General features: G+C 40.0%; 1 protein-coding gene across 2 annotated transcripts; it reads right to left on the bottom strand.

Moving 5' to 3' along the window:
• Nucleotides 1–1,185: 1,185 nt before the first annotated feature.
• On the bottom strand, nt 1,186–13,945 carry LOC4330061 (ADP-ribosylation factor GTPase-activating protein AGD2). Of its 2 annotated transcripts, XM_015770436.3 has the most exons (20): nt 13,754–13,945; nt 12,534–12,610; nt 11,962–12,062; nt 11,455–11,525; nt 9,248–9,310; nt 8,851–8,895; nt 8,676–8,741; nt 8,545–8,592; nt 8,363–8,458; nt 8,242–8,283; nt 7,907–8,122; nt 7,433–7,555; nt 7,057–7,269; nt 6,605–6,691; nt 6,114–6,362; nt 5,114–5,235; nt 4,396–4,486; nt 2,739–3,154; nt 2,028–2,132; nt 1,186–1,534 (listed from the first exon to the last, which is right to left on the bottom strand). In XM_015770436.3, the coding sequence occupies exons 1-20, from the start codon at nt 13,799–13,801 to the stop codon at nt 1,531–1,533; spliced, it is 2,283 nt and encodes a 760-aa protein (XP_015625922.1). In that variant the 5' UTR covers nt 13,802–13,945; the 3' UTR covers nt 1,186–1,530. The 2 variants fall into 2 exon arrangements, with proteins under 2 accessions (XP_015625922.1, XP_066163268.1); XM_066307171.1 differs by lacking the exon at nt 9,248–9,310.
• Nucleotides 13,946–17,104: the final 3,159 nt, after the last annotated feature.

The following is a 17,104-nucleotide window of genomic DNA, read 5'->3' as shown; positions in this document are numbered from 1 at the left end:
CGGATGTTTTTTCACACTCAGGATCACGATACAACCAACCACAAAAAAAAAATTTAAACTCGAACTACCACTTAGCTAAGTCTGAAAATATCTAGCATACCCACTTAGTCTACTTTGCACCTTCACTAAAATTAGACCATAACTCCTTTAGTAAAACCCTTTGATCAGCATGTTAAACATAATGCACTCTACCACTATATGAAATTACTTAATCTAATTCAAAATATAACCACATTAAATGACATATATAAGTTAAACAGTACATAGAGATATAATTTTTTATTTTTGTTTCATTTTTTTGATATTTTTTTCACACTTAGGAGAACATAGGAACCAACCGTATAAAAAATAAACTCAAACGGACAAAATATGTGACATGTAGAATTTTCCAAAACTCTACCGAAACGGACAAAATATGTCATCTATTAAAATAGGCGTAACTTTCTCATACGGACTCGGAATCAGGCAAATAATATATGCATGGACATCTACAGAAAAAGTTACATCCGATTCTCCTCAGCTTTGCTGGGTTCGGCGATATTAAAACCTCCAAATTCCGCTTGCAAGATTGTGTTTTCGAGGAGAGAAGTTTTTCGGTAGAGCTTTGGAAAATTTCACATGCCACATATTTCGTCCGTTTGAGTTTATTTTTTACATGGTTGGTTCCTGTGAGTTCCTAAGTGTGAAAAAAATATCAAAAAAATAAAATAAAAATAAAAAAGTTGCACATCTCTCTCCTCTGCACTAGTTCGGAGAGAGGAGAGGAAAAATTCTACATGTCACATATTACGTCCATTTAAGTTCAATTTTTCTATGGTTGGTTCTTGTGTGTCCCTAAGCGTGAAAAAAATATCAAACAAATAAAACAAAAATAAAAAATTTCGGGGAGGGGGGGGGGCGCCAGCCACTCTGGCGCACTCCCCCTAGCCACCTCAGCATCGCCCCGCCACGTCGGCAGGGGGACGGCGCCAAAGAGGCTGGCGCCAGCCACTCTGGCGCCCCAAAAAGGACCATTTTTGGGATAAGTTTTTCTAGGGGTCTACTTGCGAAACAAGTTTTTCAAAAAGACCAAAATGTGAAAAATCCAGCAGGCCTAGGCATCAGTGCCGCAGGGCGATGCTAAGTTGCTAACGATACACACATAATTGATAGGTTCAGATGAAACAAACAACTGCAAACAACTCATGGCAGCAATTAGTAAGTGGATTTCAAAATCGCACGATAATGGCATGCGGGTATATTGCTCGAACGTGTTATTACATGTTTGATGATGGAGGAAATGATACAAACTTTGGTATATGAATGATTGATGTATGCTATATGCTATGCTACAACTGTTGTACAAAGAGTGATCTGAGAAGACTGGCAAGATCACACGAGTACACGACAGAAGCGCAAAGGTCAGACCGTCAGAGATTTTATCTCACCGTAATAAGATACAAATGTATTCATTCTATATAAACTAAAAAAACTGGTACAACTCTATCAGATACAGACATTTGCTTACTACAAACCTGTGTTCTTGACATTTCACCTGCACAAGCATGTCCGTTATAATGTCAGAAGTTGCAACAAAGTTAATTACTACAATCAATTACTGGTACATATCAAGATACACTAATATGTTCATGCTAGGAAAACGTCAGTATTGAACCCACATAAGCGGGAAGACACCATCCCCAAATGAGACCCTTTTTCTTAACAAGTATTCCTATTACACCACTAAGTAACAAAATTCTTCATGACTAGAAATAACATAAGGCTTCAAGAAACAGGCATAAACAAGCTACTTCATGAAATTTCAGGAAACTGCAAAGATCGATATCTCCTAAAAAGGTTTACTTAGGGTATGCTTGATCAAATATTTAGCATATGAGATGTACTTTTATTTCTCAGACATGAAGACAATATCATATTTTGAAAACAAGAGAAGGTTTCAAGCGTTGAAAAGGAAATGAAAAACTGGCATTTGCTAGTAATTGCCAAGATAATATTGTGAAAAGCAATTTTACTAATCTTGATCATACCTTACAAATAAAATGAACAAATCTTCATCAGTTATTGCTCCAAGTTCCATTCTTCTCTCTAAAGCAGTCAACCCTCCACCATCTTTAATGGTTGTTCTTGCACCCCTATGGAACAGAAATCCATTTAACATTATCCATGTAGTCAAACAAAAATTAACAGTGACTAATTGGTTTTTTTTGTTGTCCTGAGGAAAATGGGAGGACAAACACAGGATTAAAGGGATTGTAATAATAGCCTGAGGAAAGGAAAATGCTTTTTTGTTGCTGTTTCCCTCTCTGTTCCTACTAAACTGTTGAAATGCATCATTGATGATCTCGAAAAGGCACAACTCACAGCACAAGTGGTATGCCAACCAACTGAATGCCACCTGATAGGCGCTATAGGTATGATGAGACTGAAAATGAGACAAACCTCCATAGACCAGTGGACCTTAGACATGGGATGAGATGACTAGTATGAATCCAAGTGTTTGGCGAACAAGTCATCCAATTGATTTTATACAATTTTGGTTATATTGATAAGATTACTAAAGACATTGTCAGGACCCCAGAACATATCATATATGCCTCAGTGTCTCATTCTGTACTTTTATGCTGAATGAAACAAAAAAAAAATAGCCTTTATGTAAAGAGTTCGATACTTCAGCTTGGCAACAGTGGAAGGATAGCTGTAATTATCTATATTCCATACTGCTAGAAATTCAATCCTACCTCTTTAGCAGATGCTTGGTAAGTGCATCATTTTTCCTTCGGACACAATGGTGCAACGGTGTCCGTCCATGGAAGTCTTGCTTATTAATATCCGCACCAAAAAGAAGCAGAAGCTCTGCCATTATAGAATGGCCATATTGGCAAGCAATGTGCAACAGGGAACAGCCTTGTAGACAACCTTCTGGTTTCCCAGAATCATCCTTTACATCACAAGATGCTGGATCAAATAACTTCCCATCTGTTACTGAAGGATCATGATGAACATCATTGTTTAACTCATCATATATCATGTTAGGGCTCACATCAGCCAACACAAGAATGCGATATGCTGCCCTCACATCATTCGTCCTTACAGCCTCCAATATATCAATGGTAATTTGATTGGTATCTTTGGCAATAAGAAGCTTGTCGACATACTGCATAGATCATTTACAGTAATTAATGATGGCACAACAAACAGAAGGTCATCAGAATCAAGAAAACAGGGAGCTCTAAATCTTCCATTCATACATGAAGTTAATACTATCAAAATTAGCAATAGAAACTATTTGAAGCAAAAAAGAACTTGAGGGTTGTTGCAGCCTGCATTACTCGACACTTCGTTGCATATGGATCACACTACAAAAGCTTGTGGTTTCCGGCCAGCCATTGATCAATTATGCAAGTTTTAGAGTTGAAATACCAAGGGTTAATTGTTAAGTATGCAATTCATTCATGTTCTATCAATTATCTTCAGTATTTGTACCCTGACCGCAACAGTTCCATTCTTGGAAGTCTCTCTTTACAAATGAGATTCTTCTGCATCTCTGCAGAATGAAGGATCTCCTGAAGCAATCTGTTGTTAATTGGTTACAAACTTTATAGGGTCTTTTGTTTTTTTCTCTTGTTTCTTCCTGTAATTATTTCCTATAATTATTCTTTCAATAATTGAAAATCACACTGCTGGGCAAAGACCTGGCAGTACTTTCAGTCAAAAAAACAGTACAGTCAGAAAATAAAATGATAAATCAAACTACAAATCTGGTTGTGAACCAATCCATAGACTGAGTTCTGGCTCCAATTATATCTATGCTCTTATAAAAGACCATAGTGGTGGTGGTGAGTTTGCCTCCGCCACCACCAACTAACATGTGGGCCCATGAGATTGGTGGACCCCACACGAGCAATTTGATTGCTCTCTTCTGTTTACCATCCATTTGAAATTTGAGCAAGACATAAGCTACACTCTTTTAATTTTGCCTTTTAAGATGAAGAACATCGCTTCACCCAAGTAGAGGCAAGATATTCTTTTACTAAGAGAACTCATAATTATGTTTTATATTAAATAAACTGCTGCAACGCATGGCTATTGTGCTAGTAAAGTGTAAAATGGTTACATCATAAAGATTTCCCATGATCCATACAACTGCTGCTAACTATATATAATATATGTGCATGTGAACATCCCCAGCCTCCCAAAAGATTTATGTGATATCAGTCATGTGAGTCGTAGCTACAGAACTGAAGCTGGATAGCAAAACAACACATTTATAAAATAAAAGGCAAGGGTTACATTGGAATTCAATCTTCAACTAGCACATGACTAACAAGGATATACATCAATATCAAGAAAGCATTGCTAGGTTCAGCATATAAAAGGATGGACAGAATAATTTACCTTTGTCTGTATGTACCTTTCCTTTATTGAAAAAGCATCAGTAGGTTTAGGCTTTTCAATGAAAAGAATAGCATCATTAAACTCGTTTATTCTGCATACACATCAAGAAGAAAATAGATAGGAGAAAGGAGCAAACTTAGTTTTTCCACACACAATGAACATGTCTGATGCCAATGCCATTAATGTATGAAATATATTCATTGGCACTATCAGATTAAAAGAGAGATCTTCCAACTCATCTGTAGAAGATAATAAAGCTAACCTATCTTGAACGTGTGAATGAAATTATTAGCATTAACATTTCTAAATGATAGAACACCTTCCTTAGCTACACTGATTATATTCACCTACCATAATGAAACTGATCCATTTCAGTGCAAGACAGAATATCCCATTGGAAATTTCAAGTCTGAGTTAAGTCAAGAATGCTATAGTCCATTACAAATGCGGTAGTGCAGTATTATGCTCCTTAAATTGACAATAATCCAATGAGTAAAATAAAAGAAAATAAAATGACTAAACAATACATGCAGAAGTACAAAACTAGTTGGTACACATGGTCCAGTTTGGCAAAAAGCATATTGGCTGATGTTTGTATTAGTCAATATACCACTACTTACAAATTTCAGAAGAGAGGTGTAACTAGGAAGAAAATTGTCTAAAGCATGAAGGCAAAACATAGTTAAGAAAATATACATTTACATACACTTCAACATACCCTTGATCTTCTTTCGGAAGCATAGCTTCCCAAATGGAATTAGTGTAGTCATTTCCAAGTTCATGGAACAAGTCCATTATCACTGGCTCCCATACCTTGACATCTAATCGCAAGGATCGAACCTACATCAAATAAGTACATCAAAAGCAATCCTTAAATATGGACCACACTACTGCTAAATCTGAAAATCAAATGATATTTGAAATCTACAAATCACAAAGTCACAAGAGAGTGTATTGCAAAATTAATGTTCTTAGCTCTGACCATCTTATATGCATTAGAAAATACAATTGAAAGGTACAACAAGAAACACAAATGAGCAAAAATCTAAAATAAAATAGTTAATCTTTCCATCAAATTATCATTAAGGTATTATATCAAGTACATATAGCATTATCACAAGAAACTGTGACTGATAACTACATGGAGTTGGTAATAGATGCATAAGTATCAGGATATGTGAAAATGGTTTTGGTAGATTGTTCATGAAAAAAAAAACACTTTCATACAATTATGTTTTTAATATTTCTATAAATATATAGTCAGAAAATAATGATAAAACATGTGAATTAGATACTGTGAATTGCCTAGGTTGGTACCACAGCCTGGATCTCATTTTAAGAGTCGAAGGTTAACAGAGGTTGGAGTCGATATTCTTATGATCTTATCCAAGCTTTCTGCTTCTAATTTGATTTATTACCACCAATCCACCATTCCTTTTTACTCGATGTTTTGGACATTGACAAAGTTTACAACATTACATTAAGCCCCAATCATTTCAGTAATGATTAATGGCAATAGCATAAGCATTAAACTTTAAATGGTTCCACTATTATATTACAGTTTTATACTACTACCGTGGCTAAGTTATAACTTTTATGAGTTTAAAATTTTGAAGTGCTTTCCTGTGAAAGACAGGGTCAGGTCACCAAAAACGTAACTTTCAATGAAGTAGCATAAATTAGACTCAAAAAGAAAGAACAAGTGACAGAGTTCACACCTTCGAAATATGGACTCCAAGATTCCTGTGAGCCCCAGAACACTCTATACAAATAAGAATTCCTAAATTTAGAGATGCCCAATCAGGATCCGGTGAACGACATTCTGCACAACTGTCATTTCCAGGAATATTCCTGAGATGATTGAATATATCATCATGTCCCTCTGGACTTTTGTTCTCCTCAAGAGAGAGAGAATCAACAGAATTTGCAGAACCATGATGTTCCGCCTCTAGATTTCCATACGACACCTGGGATTAACTGAATCAGCATACGATTATACTAAATTATCCTGAACAATCGATAGCTCGAATATATGATTAAAATGCACTAAAATGGAGCTAATTTTAAGGGGCAGAACAAGCACTATTACTATATTAAATGATTATTATGCAATGGAGATGCAACTTGCAAGCAGTGTAGCATATCAAAGTTTTTCTTCAAAAAGCACGAAAGACTAGAAATGAAGTGTTGCCATAGGAAGTATCGAAACCTGTCTTGGGAATGGTAAATTAAGCAGTGATGCAATAACTCCAGTAACTTTCTCAATCCAATCCTTTTGGTCAGCACCAGATTCTGCCTGCGATTGACAAAGTCTATAGTATTAATATATAAAACAATGCATGTATCATCAAAGACTAGAAATTTGGTGTCACAGAAAATGTGACATCCGAGTAACAGACTAAGGCTGTGTTCGCTAGAACACGTTCCCACCCCGGAACAGTGATCACGGAAAACGGAACGGTCCATTAGCGCGTGATTAATTAAGTATTTGCTAATTTTTTTTCAAAAACGGATTAATTTGATTTTTTTAAGCAACTTTCATATAGAAATTTTTTACAAAAAACACACCGTTTAGCAGTTTGAAAAGCGTGCGCGCGGAATACGATGGAGAAGGGTTGGGAACCCTTGGGTCCGAACACACCCTAAAAGTGTTCCAATTACCTGTAAAGTGTATGCTTTCATGGGAGAGATTACTCTGAAGCAAAATCTTAGGTCATTTTCTTCTGCATCAATCTTAATTGTTGAAGTTCTTAGATCAATTTTGTGGCACGAAAGTGCATTGTCACCCTGAGTTGGAGCCTTTTGGTTCAAGAATCTGAAACGACTAAAAACACCAGTCCCTTCACCAGCTGTTTGCTGTGATGCCGCTCCTTGCTTCCCACATGAACAAAGAGATAAATATAAAATACAGAACAAACAACATGCAATTGTTCAATATTTCAGGTATATTATGTAACACAATTAAGGTATAAATTCCCAAATAATACATTTTAAACAATCCATGACAGCCCACAAATCGCTAACTTTTATTGCATACCGATTGTCCTTTATTCCCGTAGTAGAAAAGAGTCCCGTGACTGTCGAGAACAAAGAACCTTCTCTTCCATTCTCGTGAATTTTCAGAACGCTTAAAGAGATAACCTTGTTTGATTATTTGAACCTGCCAGAAAAATAAATTAGTGAAAGAAAGCAACAAAGCTTAACTAAAAAAAAGGTTGCATGTTATATATAATTAAAATGTAGTCTGGTGAATTATAAATGGGAATAACAGGGCATTATAATACTAGAATTTGAACCAAAGGGATAACACCATCGATCTCTTTGCCTAGATACCTAATTTAGGAATACATGAAGAAGCAATCACCATCTTAGAAATAAAAGGTGCTTCGCTCTTAAACATCATCAATCCCTCTGAAGCAGAACATTGAACAGTGATGCAGCAAGCTTAGCCGTCCAGGTATCCTAGCCTATTATTTATGATTGTTTACTCAACAGTGGATAATGGAAGTACCTCGCCATTGGCAGTTGACTGCATTAGGGCTTCAATCTTTTTATAGGATTGAAGACCAACAACATGGATACCATCACCACTGGTAGATGTGTCCACATTACTAGCCATTCTCAAGTTCGCAATTTCCTCTTGAGTCCTATATTCTTGAATTCTCTTTGCAAGTTTATCTTGTTCATTGATAGCCATTTCTTTTGATTGCTGTGCATATGTTAGAACCTGTATCAAAACCTTACAGTTAGCATATTAATGGTTAACTTATGGTCAATGGATCCATGCTGATTGAAATAAATGTTCATCGGTTTAAGACCAATAGGTCAGATAAGAGATTACTAAACCTGGTGAATGAATGGTTCCATTTGACTCAGTAGTTCATATCCCTAGATCATAAAGAACAAAATCAAGAAGAACCCAATAAACCAAACAATAATAATCAATCGAATTATAGAGTGACCATGCCTGCTTGAAATATCTCAAATGGGCATCCATCACTGCACTTATTGATTCCAAGAACTCATACTTCTTCTTTGCTTCAATATTTGAAAGTGCGTGCACCTGAATTCCTTACAGCCAAGGAGAATTATTGGCTTGGCAAAATCAATAAAATTAGCAACACTATATAAAAAAATGTTCATACATACTAGGTTAAAGCGGCATCGTTCGAAAGCTGACTTGGCATTGTGTAGATCCTGCAAATTTGGAATTAGAGATGTTGTATAGAAATTAAATAAATGATCACTTACGGAAAAAAAAACAAGTTGTCCCTGTTCACCTCCTCAAGTCCTGTCACTACTTCTGCTCTAGTCCCTTTCCGTACTGATACAAATTTTTCACGTGCCTGACAAGCAAGATAGCAACATATATTCTTATAGGGCACCACATGCCAAAATGAAGAAATATGCAAATTGAAAACTAGGTAATCACATAGCTAGAGTGCAAGATATCACCTGATCATACCCCACTGTAGCCCTATCCAAACGCTGACGACAATCCTATATACAGTGCAGGATGTTAGCCTATAGTATTAACTAATTAATGTGTTAAAAACTTCCACATGAACATCAAGACAGTAGGGCAGGTGTATTGTATTTAAGACAGAAGGACATCCATATATTGTTCCCATTACCCAAAATGGAAGTCAGTGAAACTCGAACTACATTTCTAAGATCACTTCATGCAATTTTTTCATTGTCAGAAGCAAAAGGCTTGAAATTCGGATCCAACAAAAAGTCAAGCACGCAAGCAAGTATCCATGAAGAAGAGCAAAACCTGAGGTACTACCTACATAAATACAGATCTCAGTAGTGTGCTTAATTTTTTGGGGCAGGAGGTTGTCACCCTCACCTTCACGCCATGCAAATCCACATCAATGAATTGCATCAAACGTTCACTAAGCATATGATCAACCTGGTTGAGGACACATACTGATTAGAATGATAGAGATTCAATCTGTTAAGCTAGTAAAAATAAAAAGAACAAAAACGGTTCTTCTTTGCAAATAACCCTTTTACAGTGTCACAGTGTTATTTGCATCAAAAGGGAACTCCTAGTCCCATTCAGCAATCTTACTTTTCAATTTCATTACCGATGAGTGACATGGACGTATGAAACAACATATGGAGAAGGAGAATCCTATGTACCTATAAAGTTCATTCCCACTAACTGCAATTAAAGCTATTTTCCTCTACTCTCATCGTGCCATGTCACCTCAATTTGTATATGCCATGCAAAAAACCTACATGTTCCAAAAATTCCTGATTAAGTCATCAACCTGCAAATGATCCGGCCCAACTACCACGCTTCCTTACATGCTCCATTCTCTCATCCTCTCACTAATCAATCATCATCACATCCTCTTCTGTAACCGCTGATGCAATGGCAAGGAATCTGAGTGGACCGCACTGGTGCAGACAAGGTAGGATGTGAGGAATTTAATCTGCATCTTCAGCGTCCATCCCCTACTATATGCCTTCCTCCGTTCCTCAGCGCACACCTGCCCTCACTCTGGTGCTCCATGTCTGGCATAATGCGTAGCCCACAAGTCCTCCACACCTTGACACCCAACACCATGGGTCTACCAGAGAAGTACCGCACGTATGCTTGAGTTTATCATCCCATCAAATACTACAATAATCACAGGTCATAATACCCACCTCATTCCTCTCCCCTATGCTTCCTCCCGTTGAATGCTTTGGTGAGTCAGAATCAACTGAGTCTTGTCACAAAACTACAGATTTGGAAACAAACAATTGAATATATCTTACTTATTTTTTTCTTGTTTCCAAGTGTTTGCATTAAGCAATTGAAGGAGGTACATTCACTTCGATTTGTATTTCATGGAACATTTATGTTATGATGAAACTGGACAATCTTTATGTAGAGTCCTATTTATTGCAGTTCAAATTTGGACAGGAAGCATTTTTTATCTAAAATTAAATGCACATTCTTTCACCAATGCAATCAGAATGTATCAAAATGAAAAATGTTACTATGCTATGCTCTTTTTTTCGTTCCATCACCCAGCTAATTTTTCATATTAACAATTGATCAGCGTGTTGCAGCGCACAGGGTGCCAATTACTCCCTCCGTCCCACAAAAAGGATTTCTGGAGGAGGGTCCCAGAAAAAAAAACGATCTGTACACAAAAAAGTGAAACATTCAATGACTGACTACTTCACATCGGTGGTCGAGAAGGACCTTATCTCTTCCCAGGCACACACCCATCTCGCTCGAGTCTCTCTCATTCACCATCGTCTCGCCCGTTCATCAATGCGGCGCTCCAACGATCTCCATCTCCATCTCCATCCCCATGCCCACTGCGCCACTGTCTCGCGCTCCCCTCTCGCTCCTCCCGACGACCTTATGCGTCCACCCTGATGCTGCAACCTGGATGTGACGGCTGCATCGGTGGCGGATGGATGCGGTGCAGAGGAGATTCGCAAGAGGCAAATCCGATGCTGGCAACGACGTTAGATGGAATGCAGCTCGGGTGCCGCCGCGGAGAGGGAGGCGCCCGTGGATCTCCCAGCACTGAGGTGGTCAATGAGTTCGAGAAGCGTGCCATTAGAATGAACCCCATTTGTATTCTTTTTCCATCTATTCTTCTTTTCCACCGAGGTTTCTTTCTGCCCTTCGACCTTGTTAACTGTATTGAATTCTTCTTGCCCTTAGGCGCACCGTGGATGACTGCCACCTTGGTGAAGGCGGACAACCTTTCTCTTCTCTGTTCTTGGTTCTTGTTAATTTTTGCAGGTTAAATAAGAGCATTTCTTGCCAGCATTTATTTTTTTCAGATGGGAGATGTTCTCTTTTCTTTCTGCAGGTACTAGAAAATTTCAAATTTTTGGCGCTTATTTTTGTGCCAGATGCCTCTTTTTTTTTCTTATAGTATGTGCTGTGTGAATTAATGGGTGGATGAATGAATGTAGTAATGAGGGCACTTTGGTCTTTCTATGTTATTACTAAATTTGCATTGGGAATCCAGGATTCCATATTTTGTGGGACAGAGGGAGTAGTACATAAAGAATTCAATGGCATAGAATAGATTTTACCTGAGAACGAAGGAGTTCCTTGTATGTTCCAAGCTCCCTAAAAGCAGTAGTGAACTTGGACATTACAGGCCCTGCAACAGAATTCAGAATTTGGATCTTCCACATTGAAAGCTGAATGTGTTCATGAACTTCACTTTATTAACAAATTTGCATTCCATAATTTCAGTGAAATGGCATTGCATTAAACCATTACAGTTAAGAAACATTGTGTTATCATACTACAAGCCTACAACATATTAATAAGTAAAATAAAAGAAGTACATAGTATGTGCTTGCTTATGTCTGCATTTATATATATTCTAATGATCTGTTACTGTGATCTTTCCTTAAGAGAGGGAACAGACATAAAATTAAAGATGTGGTACATAATCGATAGGAGACAAAAGGACACCAACGTGGCAAGATGTTTAGCAATTGGCAAGGATGGACTCAGTTGTTTAGCTATCTATGGATGGGAAACCAGGAAAAATTAAGCAACAGATATAACAGAGATTTGATGAAATTAACCTCCAATGGCAACACTAACAGGATCATCTTGACCAGCACCAAATGCTTCTAGAGCATCGGCAAATGTTAGATCTCCCGCGTATCCTTCATCAAGTGATCCCCTGAAACTAAGGTTATCAGCAATACTATAACAAAACAATATATCGAACATATGGTTTTTTATTATCGTTGTCTATCCTAGGAACAATAGGAACTACAAATTATTACATGTAACATGGTAACAAAAAAATATTAATCCTGAACTAGAAAAGTAAGAAAGAAGAATGCAAAGTCATTTATTGACACAATTTTATCCAATAAACATTTTTGTCGATATAAACTTGCAGACAATTCATATTGGACCATAGAAACAGAAACAAGTTTTGAAATCGTGTAATTGTGTGCATTGCAGTAAAAGGTTGTATGCTACAGAAACTTGATATTGACTTACATCGGCATAAACCTAGAGTGATGTCTTTCTTAAACCAAAAATAATAATAATAATCATGCTACGCATTCTGCATCGAGTGTACGCCTGTGCTGCAAAGTTAGTAGCTCGCCCAAAAAAAACAGTAGTTGGGAGCTTAATGTACATGAATCTTTTGCATCCTTTATGAAGATTTGAACACCGTTGTTTCAGTTCATCGCTTAGCTGTTCCATAGAATTGACCTGCAAATCAATGGAAATAAGCCGCAATCAATAGCATATATGCATGTAAAGGTCTGTTTAAGATGAAAACAAAAGGATTTATCAGGAAAAAGAGAAGATTCAACTTGATAGCACAAGCAGGAAGCTTGCAGTCCAAATTATATATTAAAACTACTAAAACCAATCTACACACAGCCTTCGAGTCTAAGGCACTGTTTGATTCAGCTTAGAATTATTATAATCTGGATTATTAGGAATAAGCTGAAACAAACAGATAGCTTATTATGATAGATTATTACAATCTATAAGCCAGATTACTATAATCTAGTAATCCACTCTAAAGGTGTTTTTTTAGATTATTGGATGGCTAACAGCTAACGAACAGCTTATAATCCAGAGAAACAAACAGCTCACAGCTTATTCTATGTCGGCTTATTATAATTCAGCTTACAGTAATCTGGCTCAATAATGTAGATTACAATAAACTTAAGCTGAAACAAACAGGGCCTAAATAATAGGTCACTATTTTTTCTATGGCTTCTAATAACCCAAACCAGCCATTTGAACTGGAAAAGAAAATCGTCTAGCTTATTTCGTCCCTAAGTTTTTACAGGATTTTATCTCGAGAAATTAGACGATGAATTAAAAAATTGTTCAAGTGTGTGATGCAGCAATAAAAATAAAATGGCACCATTACAATCAGAAATGCAGCACTGCTCAAAGATGAAAACGATCGGGAAAGGAACAGAGAACACACAATAAATGTAAAATAATATTCCTTTTGCAACCTACAATGCACTCATGCCGGCAAATCAAAACCAACCTACGGTATTCGTCGAAACCAAAGCGGAATTTGATATCCATTCTACTCAGGAACAATCGCATTTCCGAACCAATCAACGGCCAATAAAGCATGCAATCAGGTCGAGATCTCGCCACACAGAATGCGCCCAACCTCCCAAATCCCAGCCCAAAGCTACCACAATCACCCCAACCTCCAGCTCCACCCCCCCTAAATCCCCCACCACGTACGATCCAAATACCAACGACGCGGAGCCGGAGGCGAGATCTCGCCCGAAAGCAACGAACCCTGAGAGGACCGGATCAAAAGGTGACACCTCCCGCGGGCAGGGAGAGAAGAGAGGGTTCGGCGGGGCGGCGCACCTGCTTGCGGAACATGGGGGAGTCCTCGAGCTTGGTGAAGGCCGCCATGCCTGGCGTCGCGCGGGGGATGACGCTGCTTGCTGCGGCGGCGGTCGCGGTGGCGGTCGAAGCTCGCGGAGATCTGGAGGCGTGGGCGGGAGGTGGGAAGGAGGAGGAAGAGGAGGCGATCGGTCGGGTAGTTGCTGCCTGCCTGTCTGTCGCGGTGGCGCTGTTCCGCTTTCGCGTAGGCAGCCTGCACGGTTCCGGGGTGCACGGGCTCCGGGCTCGGCTGGGCCGGCTGCGTTTCTAACGAAGGAATAAGTTCAGTTTGACTCCTTTAACTAGTGACCGAATCTGATTTGTATCCCTAAATAGGGATGGCAACGGGTCGGGTTGGTCACGGGTAGAGCAAAACCATGCCTGACCCCATGCCCGTCGTCGCCCGCCCAAATCCTACCCACTAGGGTTAGTGGGTAAAACTCTATGCCCGTACCCATGCCCGACGGGCACGGGTATGCCCGTCGGGTACCCAATGGATCTCACATGAATAATAACTCGAAAGATATATAATTTAACAAAGAAAAATAAAATCAACAATTTACCAAATTATCAATTATCAATAATAATTTGAATTACATCGCAACTTATTATTAGTTAGTATCACAAATGAACCAAGAGAAGGGGGTATAATAATTAAGAGATAAATCGAAATTAGCTAATACAAATGTATCGGGTCAGGCATGGGTTACCCACAGGTAAAAAATGAAGCCCGGCTGTTGCCCACGATGTCTACGGGTCTTGGGCGGACAAGCCCACGGGTAAAATTTTACACCCATGCCCGTGCCCATTGGGTCGGGTATCCGCGGATACCCGAACCCATGGGCAAAACTGCCATCCCTATCCCTAAACCACAATACCGGATATCTCAACCCCCGACTATTAAAACCGGTGCAATTGATTCCCTCGATGGTTTTGAAGGACGGTTTCGCTGACGTGATGCGTACGTGGCGGTGTTGACTTGGGCTTCGTTCCACGTGGCGTTGATGTGGCACTTATGTGGCAGTAGAATTAAAAAAAATATGTGGGACCCATTTTTCATCCAAAAAAAATATTGTAGGACCCACTTATATGTGAAGCCCACATGTCATCCTCTCTCCTTCCCTTCTTCCTCCTCCCTTTATCTCCCTTCCCTCCCTTTCTATCCTCCTTTCTATTCCCCTACGGATGTACGCGGGGAACGGGGGCCAAATCGGTCGTGGCGGCGGCGAGCGGGGGCCGGAGGGGTGGCGGCAGGTGCTATAGCAGCGACGGCGTGTGTGCGGGCGTCCGGTATGGGGCCATCAAGTGAGTTGTGTGAGAGCTCAAAGACGACAAGGTTGTAGCTCCTGCTGAAGCCGAAGCAGGACTGCACCGTAGCAGGTGAGGAGTGGGTCGGCGGCGAGCTCGCGGAGGTGTACTTGATAACCGTGTTGGCATCCGAGGAGCGGTCGTCGAGGGGGACGGAGTACTGCACCTGGCGTCTGAGCTTGACGCGCATGTCGGCCGCGGCGCGGGTCGCCGCGAGCACCGCGGTGAGGCCTGCCTCTTGCCCTGACCCTAAACTAGCTCCACCACCGCGATTAGAAGGGAGAAGCAGGGATGAGAAGAGGAGAAGAGGGGAGAGAGGAGCTGGGCTCCTGTCGCCCTTACTTGTCGCCGAGCCACCACCAGGATTGAGGGAGAGAGTCGCGCCGCCGCCATCGTCCTCCTTCTTCGTCCCCTCCCCCCTCAGGGCCAGGGTGAGAGGAAGAGGGAGGGAGGGAGGGAGGGAGGGAGTCGCGCCGCCGCTACCGTGCCTTCAGGGAGGGGCGCCATTGCTGTCGACGGCCTCCCTTCGGGCAGATCTAAGATGAAAAGGGAGAGAGGCCGGGGAGGAGGCTGCGCCGAGGAGTGGCGCGCCTGCCACACCAGGGGCTCGGAGAAAGCAGCGGCTCCGGCAACTCCGCCGCTCCGCCTACTTCCCTTCCCTTCCGCCCACGACACCGCTCCCCGTTTTTCATCCGCTCCGCCGCTCCCCATTTTTCATCGGCATTTCGTTTTCCTTCCGCCCACGATGCTGGCCTCCGTACTCGAAAAAGTGATGGGAAGGATGGAAAGAGTGACGGGAAGGACGAAAAATGTGATGGAGTGGCATGGATCTAATTTCTCAAAATTCCAGTGGCACCTAGCCGTTATCGCGAATAGTAGTGACATTTTTCTAATTTATCACATTTCCAGTGGCATAGATCCAATTAACCATATATTTTTGTGTGGATGACAAATTGGTCCCACATATAATTTTAATTATACTGCCACATCAATGCCACGTGGAATGAAGACCGAGTCAACACCGCCACGTAAGCGCCATGTTAGCGAAACTACCCTTCAAAACCATCGTGGGAGTCAAATTCCACCGGTTTTAATAGTTAGGGGGTTGAGATATCCGGAATTGTGGTTTAGGGATACGAATCAGATTTGGCCCCTAGTTAAGGGAGTCAAAGTGTAGTTATTGCTCTAACAAACCCGAAACTAATTGGGCCATACTTGTAGGCTGTGTATGAACGTGCAACTACTCATTGTCTACCCCTCATTCTCCGTGCGTACCTTGTTCGAGCGGTTAAACGATGTGTTTTTAAAATATATATATATAAAAGTTGCTTTAAAAATTATATTTTTTTTAAAAAAAGCTAAAACCTAATTAACTATGTGGTAATAAGTTGCTCCATTTTACGTGCACGGGAAGAGAGTTCCCAAACCTAGCTACCGAACATAGCCTAAAGAATCCGATAACATTTTGATAGTTGGGAACATTGTTTTCTAGTTTTTCTTTTAGAACTCATGCACTTTATTTGTTTGAAAGTTTTAAAAACACAAGGCAAGAGTGATTCTTACATCTCCTTTTCTTGATCGGACATACACTTTGTTGGCAAATATGAGTACTATTACTACAGTCAAAGGCCATCTGATTTTGCTCTGAAGTTTGTCTAGTTGCTCTCGCAGGACCATCAGCAACCTTGTTCATTTCTCTAGGAATCCATTTGATTTGATTTGCATATGTTGACCCTACAGAATGTTATTTATTTTGTAAAATGCAGGCCTTAGGGTCCAATGTCCTAGCTCATTGATGAAGTCATCTATTCGAATTGCTTCGGCCACCGTCTGTCATCAGATAGAAATATAGGTTGATGATAATGATGAATATTTGGAGCTTCAGACAGACCTTATATTTCTGTAACAAGAGGAGCTCCTGCTTTGGAGCTGTCTTCTTCGAGGGATGTGAATAAAATTCCAAGCGGCCTTTTTTCCTTCTCCTTTCTTCTGCGACAACCTTTTTCGGCTTTTCCTCTCAGAAAC

The sequence above is a fragment of the Oryza sativa genome, chromosome 2, assembly GCF_034140825.1.
Source record: "Oryza sativa Japonica Group chromosome 2, ASM3414082v1".
In the NCBI taxonomy this organism is placed as follows: domain Eukaryota; kingdom Viridiplantae; phylum Streptophyta; class Magnoliopsida; order Poales; family Poaceae; genus Oryza; species Oryza sativa.
The sequence above is the reverse complement of the archived record's forward strand: the minus strand, read 5'-3'. Positions and strand labels throughout refer to the sequence as shown.

What these genes read in the sequence shown, in the direction of transcription:
- LOC4330061 (XM_015770436.3), bottom strand. Translation starts at nt 13,801, where the DNA reads ATGGCGGCCTTCACCAAGCTCGAGGACTCCCCCATGTTCCGCAAGCAG. An exon ending in ATTTGAGATATTTCAAGCAG is followed by an intron (nt 8,284 to 8,362) that starts GCATGGTCACTC and finishes TTTATGATCTAG; the next exon opens with GGATATGAACTACTGAGTCA. An exon ending in ATTTACCATTCCCAAGACAG is followed by an intron (nt 6,363 to 6,604) that starts GTTTCGATACTT and finishes AGTTAATCCCAG; the next exon opens with GTGTCGTATGGAAATCTAGA.